At 44.1% G+C, this 10,958-nt stretch overlaps 1 protein-coding gene across 7 annotated transcripts in view; it reads right to left on the reverse strand.

The window, feature by feature from the left end:
* Positions 1-9,834, reverse strand: part of RFT1 (RFT1 glycolipid translocator homolog) — a 48,139-nt gene extending 38,305 nt beyond the window's left edge. For 6 of the 7 annotated variants that reach the window (XR_003435841.1, XR_003435842.1, XR_003435843.1 and 3 more), the window contains exons 1-5: positions 9,725-9,834; positions 6,311-6,396; positions 4,144-4,260; positions 2,808-2,997; positions 2,130-2,231 (exon numbers count right to left, since the gene is read on the reverse strand). Coding sequence is in view for 2 of the 7 variants with exons in the window: in XM_027121090.1 (XP_026976891.1) it covers positions 2,130-2,231; positions 2,808-2,997; positions 4,144-4,260; positions 6,311-6,396; positions 9,725-9,787 (558 nt within the window). In the remaining 5 variants the exon portion in view is untranslated. Of the gene's footprint in view, positions 1-2,129; positions 2,232-2,807; positions 2,998-4,143; positions 4,261-6,310; positions 6,397-7,627; positions 7,697-9,724 lie in introns of all 7 variants that reach the window. The other variant, XM_027121092.1, reaches the window with a different exon arrangement.
* Positions 9,835-10,958: the final 1,124 nt, after the last annotated feature.

The raw sequence follows: 10,958 nt of genomic DNA on the forward strand, positions 1-10,958 counted from the left end.
TGGCTTCTTTCACTTAGTATCATGTTTTCAAGGTTCATCCATGTTGTAGCACGTATCAGTATTTCATTTTTATGCTGAATAATATTCTATTGTATAGATATACCACATTGTGTTTATCCATTCATCAACTGATGAACATTTGGGTTGTTTCCACCTTTTGGCTATTGTGAATAGTATTACTATGAACATCCATGTACAAAATTTTGTTTGAACACCCATCTTCAGTTCTTTTGGGTATATACCTAGGAGTGGAATTGCTGGATCATATGGCACTTCTACATTTAACTTTTTGAGGAACTGCCAAATTGTTTTCCACAGCAGCTGCACCATATTACATTCCCACCAGCAATGTATGAGTGTTCCAATTTCTCCATATCTTCACCAGTGTTTGTTATTTTCTATCTTTTTGATACTTGCCATCCTAACTGCTGTAAGGTGGTATCTCATTGCAGTTTTGATTTACATTTGCCTAATGACTAATGATGTTGAGCATCTTTTCATGTGCTTATTGGCTATTTATTTGTGTATCTTCTTTGGAAAAATGTCTATTCAAGTCCTTGACCCACTTTTGGGATGGTTTGTCTTTTTGTTGTCGAGTTGTAAGATTTCTTTATATATTCTACAGTGACTCTTTTATTTGAGTTATGATGCCATGGGGAGAGGGGCCAGTTCAAGGAGGAACCTGGAGGCAGGTTGGAGAAAGGGGAATCCCAGCACCATAGGTGGGGCTCACCTGCTGATATGAGGTGCTGTTGGCTCTTAGACCTCTCCCACAGAGACTGACAGAGAACATACCAGAGAAGTGCTCTCAGAAATCTTATAATAAGGATGTCAATAAACTCAGAATTGGCCTAGCTGACCTATGATCTATGACGTATCCTGGGTGGGAACTATGACAATGAGAAAGTCATAATGCAAGTAACTTTCCCAAGAAGAGTCAACCAATAACTGGGCATCTCTACTGCCCTCCTATCCTATTAGGGAGAGTCCATCACAAACAATGATGAATGTTGAGAACTGTAGTTCTAGATCTAATAAAACATGGCAAAAATAATCAGAGATAACTTCTCTAAAATATGCAATTGTAGCAAGCTACTTTTAGGAAGCAATTCTCATTCTTTTTTTTTTTTTTTTTTTTTTTGGGTCGGGGGGCCTCTCACTGTTGTGGCCTCTCCCGTTGCGGAGCACAGGCTCCGGACGTGCGGGCTCAGCGGCCATGGCTCACGGGCCCAGCCACTCCACGGCATGTGGGATCTTCCCGGACCGGGGCATGAACCCGTGTCCCCTGCATTGGCAGGCGGACTCTCAACCACTTCGCCACCAGGGAAGCCCCTCATTCTTAATCTATAATTTTAAATCTAGCTCTTCTATGTTTCACAGAAATATTTGTACTTTTTGCCTAGGACATGGGAAACATTTTCACATAAATCATTACTAAGAATTTTAACTTGTCTTCCAATACATTAAGAAAAATTACAAAGTAGTTTGTACTATGAGATGGTCTGATAACTATATGATCTTTTTCAGTTTTTAAATTAGCATTAGTACTGTAGTTACATTTTTAATAGAACTAGAAATATGAACTAGAACTAGAAAATGAGATGGAATTGAAGCCAAAATTGCTAAAAATGAAAACGTACCTCCTATGACTAGATTCACACCCTCTGAATTATGAGAGATTTCAATCTAAGTTTAAAACAGGCTTGGCAGAGTTTCCTGCTATTCTGAAAACAATTGATTGAAATCCAGGGAAAATAACACACATGTAATTTGATTCCCACTCCACCCCCTTACTGCTTTTTCTCTCCTCCATAGGATTGTCAGACAATCAAAGATCAGTTGGATACGGGCTGGGCTTGCCCACAGAATGTCTAAAGGAGTTTTTATGTCTGACAACAAGGCCGGATGTGGCCCTCACCAGGTCCCCACAAACACCAGTGGTGTCAGTGTATGCAGCAGGATGGACATGGCAGCCAGAGGAGAAGCAGTGCTAAGACCACCTTTCTAGAGCTTCCAGCCTTCTCCACATGCATGAATACTGTAAATGTAAATCACTGAGTAACAGAAACAAGAAGTAAAAAACAGATGGAGAAACAGATTATACAAAAGTTAAAAGTCATAACTCTTACCTGGGCCAAAGAGAAAATATACAGTCCCCAGTGAGGCAAACACACCACGAGAAAAGCTGTCAGGACGCTCTTGAGGATTACTGACAGGCTCTCAGCAATCACCTGCAAACTCATGGTAAAGGGTACACTTTACAAACATTATTAAAAACTAAAGATGCAAAGGAATCCCAGAAAATCTGGGATAGTGGTTACCCTGGTGGTAGGGGTGGGGCATATGGTTGGACACAGTATTAATAATATTCTACTTCTTAGGTTGGGTGGTAGGTTCATGAACCTTCAGTATATTATCATGCTTTAAGATTTACATATATGTTACACACTATATTCTTTTGTATGTATCAAATAATATATTTTAAAAGATGAAAAGCTAATATCAGTATACAACTAAATAGAATCACTAGAAAAATCTGAAAAACGTCCTTTTAAATTCTTATTTACACTAATAACTTCGCTATTAACAAAACCTGTTCTTCATTAATAGTGTAGCAGAGGTAAACTTCAACCAAACTCATCTGACAAATCTCAAGTGAATGAACTGAACTGATCATGTTACCTTTTTCCAAATATTTTTTTAGATGCAAATCTGAAAAGACCATTCTCTCCTATAAAAACATTTTTTAAACACCACTCTTTCTCCTATTCTTCTCATTTCTCATTCACAGCAGAAGGCACACTGACCTTAAGCTTGACAAACATATGTGCTTGTGCCAAGACCCAGAAGGGCTCTCCCAGAAGTTCCACCACTGCCGAGAACCCAAACAACACCACTCCAGTTCCATAGTGGGGGATGACGTCAGGATCGGGCACTGCGAGCAACTGTAGCCAGGCCCACCCCAGGAACACGGACCAAAACACACCCAAAGGGACTCTAGAAAACGGAAAAAATGTCTCTTAATATGCTAAATATAAAAATAAAAATATATTAAAATAGTAACATTGAACAGAAAAGAAATATAGTCATAATAAAAATAGCTACCAAAAAAAAAAAAAATAGCTACCACTTATTCAGGCACTTACTACATGCCAGGCATATGATTCACCCCCTTTATCTCACTGACTCCTCACAATGATACTCTGTCATTACCCCCATTTAAAAGATGAGGAAACTAAGGCTGACAAGCATTGGGTAATTTGGCCAAGGTCACAGACAGCTATTCAGGGCAGAAGTAGGACCCAATCCTGATCTACTCCAAAGGCTGCACTCCTATCCACTGTGTTACAATGACTCGTAAGTAAAACTCCCAGAAGTGCCTGCTGTTTGCACTAGAATAACTGAAGGACGGTATACAGCTGGTCCTTGTACCTCAAATAACTGGTAGTCCAGTGCACAGTATCCCTTTAGGTGTGACCAGAGAGCACTTCAATATGACTGGGTCGCTAACAGTCATTCCTCTAATAAAATAAACACCTACCGGCCCTTATGACAGTCATCTCCATGAGGTAATAAGGAGTTATGCAAGGGCAGGACTGGGAAAGCATTTTAATCACTAGCCCTCCTGGCAGGGATCGAACTGCAGAAAAGCCATTACAATTTTTAGCTGATGTACTTGGTCCTCAAGAATATTCTAAAAGGCTCAGAACTGAAATCAACATAACAAAATTGAGGAGAGATACAAAGAAACCCTTAAAAGGCTTTCAAAAAATAATAAGTGGCTGTTAAAAGCGCAGAAAACACTCTAAGGAAAAAGGTTAGGAATAAAAAAGATGGCACAGGCCCAGTGGGAATCAAAATAGCAGAAACAGCCTCCAAAGAGGGTAGGAGTGGGGTTAGAAACGTGGCACAGAAACCCCTACCCGGAGCTTCCTCCTGGCTCCTGGCCATCCGGAGAGAAAACAGCCAGGGATGCTACTTCACACAGATGTTCTCCCCTTCCTGTCCCACGCCAAGGGCCCAGAAGCCCACTGCAAAACCCAAGCTGGAAACTATTCAGCTTTAGGCAAGTGTTGCTGTTTAATTTCTCACACTTATCACGCTTGCCTCCATGAAACCGTCTCTGGCCAAAGCACGACTCACGTTAGCCACAGGAGGTTGAGGGTCTGGCTCCAGTCCCGCTGGGTGCTGCCACTCAGACATGCTCTGCGGAAGGCCTCTCTGGCCAGGAAGATGGTGGTAGAGTAAAGCAGTGTTAGCCTGTAAAGGAAAAGCAGCAATCAACATGATGTCTAGTTTTTTCACAGAGACAACTTCTGGGATTTTGCTAGCAAACGGGAGGAGGAAAAGTCTTGGTCATAAATCACTGGTGGTGATTGGTGGGGGGCAATGGTTTCTTACAGAAGCCCCCTCCCCAGCTAATCTGATCCATACAATAGGAGAGTTAGGAACCAAACAAGGGACATATGAGTGTGTGCCTGTAAGAGTTATGCCTAGGACAGAAACTGCCACAGAGGCCCCCAAAGACTGCAGCCTTTGTGCCTATACAGAGGTGTGGCTCTGACCATAAGGAGGAAAAAAGGACAAGATATGACCGCACACAGCAAGAGGGCCTCTTGGTCACCCGGAGACTGGTGACCTAATGACCCCTATGAAAGAAGCTGAGGCTCTATTGAGTAGAGAATCTCAACACAGGCAATGAGGCTGGCAACCACTACTGGGGCCGCTGCAACCCAGATGGGCAAGGCTTGCCCACATTCCTCCTTGTGGGCTTACCTAGGTGGACCCTCCTGCACCTTAGCAAAGAGTAGCTACAGTTCCCCTTCCTCAACAGGCAGTTGATTGGATGAAGCTAGAATGAGGATGGCCCAGGGCTAAGGTACCTGAGGTTGTCCAGGGACCATTCTGTGACCCAGTGCTTCTGTCCCAATGAGACTGAACTATATGTTAAGCAGGTGGACAGGCCAGACAAGGGCTGTCAATGCAGGGATCTGCAAATCTGGGAGAGGCCCAAACTGCTTTAAAGTTTGAGTACCTAAGAGGCCTTGGCCCTCTTCCTTCCTGCTTTTACAAGAACGTTTCTTTTTTTTTTTAATAAATTTATTTATTTATTTATTTTTGGCTGTGTTGGGTCTCCGTTGCTGCGTGCAGGCTTTCTCTAATTGCGGCAGCTGGGGCTACTCTTCGTTGTGGTGCGCGGGCTTCTCATTGCAGGGGCTTCTCCTGCTGTGGAGCACAGGCTCCAGGGCGGGTGGGCTTCAGTAGTTGTGGCACGTGGGCTCAGTACTTGTGGCTTGCAGGCTCTAGAGTGCAGGCTCAGTAGTTGTGGCACATGGGCTTTGTTGCTCCGTGGCACGTGGGATCTTCCCAGACCAGGGATCGAACCCGTGTCCCCTGCATTGGCAGGCGAATTCTTAACCACTGCGCCACCAGGGAAGTTCCAAAAAGAGCATTTCTTAAAGTATGGTCCCTATTTCAAAATCACCTGAAAAACTTGTCAAAGTACAGATTCCCGGGCACCTCCTCAGTCCTACCAGTTGCAAAGCTCTCCAGATGATTCCTTTGCCCATCAAAGTTTGAGACCCTTCTCTAAGCTCTGAGAACAGAGCCAAGAGCGTATGTTCGGTAAATATTAGATGTGAAATGCTGTCTGGAACATAATGTCTTGTTTACTAGGACATGAAGACACACCTGGGAAGCTGAGCTATACTGAGCACTCACATCACTTCATATACTTTTGTGTCATTTGTGAAGACAGAATATGTGTGGGTGTCCTTAAACAGACGGGAGGAGAGGAGAAGAAACAGAATCTAAAAGACAAAGCAAGTTGGCTTTCTAAGAGCTTCCAAGGAACTAATGACAAGGACACAGCTCTCATCCCACTGCCACTTTCCAATTATAAAATTCACCGAGGAGGGAAGGAAGGGGCTGTTCCAGCCCTGCAATTACAAAGCACATCCTCACGATGTGCAGAATTCCTGCTTCCTTTGCTGTCAGCAGGACGAGAACACAGGATTATACCTGAGTTGGAGTTTGCAGTGAATTACTCCCACTCCTCTCCTGGGTTTTAAGGCACAGCGGAAGAGCGGGCAGAGAAATGTGTATTTGGAGGCTGCTAATGGAAAACACACCATGGGTCCATTAAAAGCAACATCGCCTAATGCTTCTCTTCAGCCCACTGCTGAAACACTCTGCTTCTGGTAAAGGTCCATGCTTCTAAAATCCAAGGGTGACACACAGGTACAGCATTTGAAGAAAACCCGACTAGGGATGTGAGTTGTGGACAATGCCAGGGTACACCCCTTCTTACCTGACATTCACTATGCCAACGATTTCCTTTGACAGGAAGCGAAGAATAAATGCATTTAAGACAAAGGTGATCAATCGAAACAACACCTACAGAAAAAGAAAAAAAATAGATAAGAATAAATTATATTGGGAAGGTTTACTTTGCTGAAAAGAACACAAGATGGCTGCTCTTCTTAATGTAACGACACACAGCAGCTTCGCCAGAGAGTTTCTCTTTAACTGCTTCTGAAATCTCATTCCTTGGGGTCTCTCGGCACTCTCATGCAATGGTCAAAGAGCCCAAGAAGGCATGTGGAAGTCTCCCTAATTTACTGATTAGAAGAGGGAGGCCCTGACAGATTCACTGAATTTCTTCAAGTTCAGTCAGGCAGAAAGCAGAAATGGAATTCTAGGGAGCAGAAAGGGAATTCTAGTTAGTGCTTCACACTGGCCCTCCCTCCAGCCTGTTGAGAAAGAGCACACACTTAGCAAGTGGGAGTCTGCAGAATATAGCAGATTTACCAGGAATCATGGAATCTAACTTCTCCTTCTTTGCCTAGTTATATCTAAGGATCCGACAATGACATTTAATCTCTTTGAACTTCGGTTTCTCAATTAGAAAACAGAAAAGGCTATGTTTATTTACTGAATATTTGCCACTTGCCAGAGAGGAACTGAAATACCTTTCAAACAACTGCAATAAGATACTATAAAATAGAGGGGAAAGGAAAACAGAGTCCAGCTATCACCTTTTGAAAAGGATATATCCTGAGACTTTCAAGCCTGTGAATTCAAGAAAACCACCTGAACAAAGAATTCTTCCCATGAGACAGAGAAAACAGGTTGCAATTAAGTGAGGCTGCCAAATGAGGATGATGGCTGGGGTGCAAGCCTCACTAAGTGACACGCCCTCTGCATCCTGGCAGCAACACAGATGTAACTCAAGGGCACTCCAGAGCAAATGACAGATCACTTCTGTGTCAAGCACTCTCAGAGTTACACGTGAACAGTTGCAATCTGGAAAATTCAATCAAACTATGCCAATGGACCACAGTGGTCTGAAAATCTCCGGGGGAAGGTATGACCAAAAAGGGAGATTGCAGTCTAACACTGTCCCTGAAGTGTCACAGAGCAGCAAGGTCTCCAAAGCTAAGGTATCACAGTGTTAACCTTTATGGAGTCAAAGGTGAACTTTTCAAAGTCTGATGAAAGCTTGGTAGCCTCTCCTTAGAAACGTGCGGGTACGTAGACACCAAATTCTGTATTCAATTTTAGAGATTTGAAGCCAATTCATGTAGCTCTTAATGGAAAAAGTACTCAGCTGAGAGTCTCAACTCACCATTTAGCTAAACCCATCATCTTCTAAATTCTGTAAGCCTCAGTTTTCATCCCTGTCAAGTGAGGCTACCTATCACAGAGAGTTGATGACAAGGATCAAAAAACATCGTGGAAGTGAAAGCATTTTTGAAAAATGCATACAAATGAAAGGCATTAATACACTATGGCTGGCTCAGAGTTACAGAGAATAAGCTCTTAAATTCTTTCAGAACACAATGTAATTGCAAAGCTACCTCAAGTGTCTGCATTGTAATTTGAGAAAGCACACAAGACTGAATTAAAACACTCCAAGAAACCTAAAGATTATAGCTATTTAAAAAAAAAACCACATGCACACATTTATGTTAACTTCAAAGTTATCACTAAGAAACTTAATGTCTTAGGCTATATCCGTATCTCCTAATTGGTTTGAATAAAGGTTTGAGCTAATGAAGCTATGAGGTTGCTCACACTCCCCAGTATTTGCTCCGTATAGTGGCCCTTATTAGCAACCCAGTCTTCATTTAACTTTGTAAATGACTTAACAGTTTAAAAAAAAAAAAAAAGCCCTTTCACATCTGTTAATTACCTGACCCCTAAAAGCAACCTGGTGAATGCATGGGAAGCAAGTAAACTCGGAGCAAAGGGATTTGCCCACATGGCAAGCAAATGACCCTGCATGACCTTATGGGTAAGGCCACCCGACTCCTAGTCTAGTGTGTTTTCTGCTATGACTTGTTTTCTTTTAATGAAGCTAATCTCAGTAGTAAGGTATCATCAAAGGTTGAACAATCAACACTGTGGCTAAAGCACTGAATTCAAACAGTTATTAATGTTGTGAAATAGAAAAAAAAACACAATTAAGTAACTTAGGGTTCACCTAATTTAGCGTTAGATGACTAGCTAATGTTTATTAAGTGCATATCTTGTGCAAGGAATTCTTCTACATGCCTTACATAGATTGGCTCATTTCACCCCTACAGTGACCATTTTCAAAATTCATATTACCATAATAAAACTAGCTAACATTTATTAAGTACTTATGCCAGGCACTTAGGCATTTCACCTAATCTCCCTAATGACATTATGAGGTTGCATTATTGTTCTCATTTAAGATGAGGAAACTGATGATTGTAGAAGTCAAGAGATTTTCCCCAAATGCAGGCATCTAGCAAGTGGCAAGGCCCAAACTTGAGCCCTAGTCTGCCTGGTGCTTTCTCCTAACCTCTGTGTGAAATGCTGCCTCTCTAAAACAAGGGGAAAGGTCGATTCAGGACTTTTGTGAGGAAAGGTTGAATGGGTCAAGAGCGGGACACAGAGAAACTGAGCCACATGACTTAGAATGACCAGGTTCTAAGGTTAAAAGAATCTTTACAATACCATTTGGATCAACTGGCATGCACCATATCTGACGTGAAAATTTGGGCCAAGAAGGGAAAGTGACTTGTCCAAGGTCACACTGCCTTAAGGAAGAGTGCATACTAAGAGCCAGAGCATACTACTGTTAAGTGCAATTATCCGAATAACCCCAACCTAGCTTCACAGCAACCTTATGAGCTAGGTACTCTTATTACCCCCATTTTCTGAGGAGGAGCTGAGGCTTAGCAGGTGAAGTCACTTGTCCTGGGTCATGCAACAAGGACATGGTAGAACCAAGATTCCAGTCCAGGCCTGCCTGAGCCCAGGTCCCTGTTCTTCGCCATGCCATATTGTCTCTCTGAACTCAGTGGGAGTCAGAGTTTGAAAAAAGTGTTTGAGGGTAAGGAGTGGGACATGGAAAAAATAAACCCTTGCCTTAAAAATACGTGAGATTCTAGAGCACCAGAGGCACCCCTGCCACCTGATCTAACCTTCCCCTACTGCCATATGGGATAAATAATGCTCAAAAGGAAAGTGGTTTGTTTGCAGTCTCCCAGCCAGGATTCTGGACGCAGGCTCCCAGCTCCGGGCCCAGGTGTCCCCTCTCGGCCGCCGCCGCCGCCGCCGCCACCGCCTCTCGCGGAAGCCCTCAGTAGTAGCGGGGTCCACGCCAGGGCTGGGTCTGCCCCGGGATGGGCTCTCAAGGGCCCCAGGGCCACCTCCCCGTGAGTCCCGGCTGGGGAACGGCCCGGCAGAGTACCTGCAGGAGGAGACCAGAGGAGGCCAGCCGAGCCGCCTGGCCCAGCACCTCCCGGGGGCTCATAGCCTCAGCGCCCGGGGACCGTCACCAGTAAACGCCTCAGACGGCCGGCTTTGTCGCAAGAAGATAGCGTCACGGAGCGGCTCGTTCGCTGATTGGCGATTTTGTAGGGCGGAGGCGGGACACGGGAAGATCTGGCCCTTTAAGTGGACCGGGTTCGGATGAGTCAGCGTGGTTGCGCCGCATCGCCTTTCCCGTTTGAGAGAACGCGTGGTTTGTGTGCCTATGCCTCCCTGTTCCAAATGAGTTAAATACTGTGACCATACTAAGAGGCTCTATTAAAGTAGCCAAAGCCCCTTCTCTGAGGCACCCAGGCCACCAACCAAGAAACACTCACTTCCCTGGCCTCATCTGTCTAAAGGAACAAACTATTCACTGACCTCCGTAATAAGATTTTTGCCATTTGGCCTTCGCTTACAAAATCACGGACACGGTCCCCAGAATTAGACTAGACAGGATTGTCCCAATTTTACAACGAAAGAACTGAGGACCAGAAGTTAAATACAGCATCTTCATATGCGTGGTTTTGTGTAATCCTTTCTCAAGCATTGAAAATTGGGACCTGTTGTCAGAGATGAATAAAGTGAGACGTGGAGACGTGAAGTGACTTGTTCATGTATAGATAACTTGTACCTGGGTGGAGTGGACCCCAGGCTCCTGATCCTAAACTTGCCTCCCTTGTCTGCATGCCACCAATTGTGAGGACAGAGCAGAAGAATGGTAGGAAAGAGCTTCATAAAATGTAAAGTGCCCGACACAGTCAGCTGTTGTTCTGTCCATGCTCCTATCATCTGCTATGCGGGCCATAGGAAGCCCCATCTGTCTCTTTTAGGCACTCGGTGATTTGACCCCAACCTACCTTTCAACCACCTTTCACACTCTCACTGCCCTTTCACAGCACATTCTAGGCCCTCGCCATTTGGATCCCTTACATTTCCTCAAACAGGCCCAAATTGGCCTTTGCTCTGCTGCCATCTCTGCCCAAAGTGCCTTCCTTTCCAAATGGCACTGCCTACCCTCCCAGGCCCCAGTGTTCTGACTTGTGAGTATAAAAGCACCTGCTATGGACTGAATGTTTGTGTCCTCCCCAAATTCATATGTTGAAGCCCTAATTTCCAATGTGGTGGTAATTGGAGGTGGGACCTTTGGGAGGTAATTAGGTCACGAGAGTGGA

Source organism: Aethalodelphis obliquidens, unplaced genomic scaffold, assembly GCF_003676395.1.
Source record: "Aethalodelphis obliquidens isolate GAN/ISIS:26980383/991018 unplaced genomic scaffold, ASM367639v1 scaffold22, whole genome shotgun sequence".
Taxonomy (NCBI): Eukaryota; Metazoa; Chordata; class Mammalia; order Artiodactyla; family Delphinidae; genus Aethalodelphis; species Aethalodelphis obliquidens.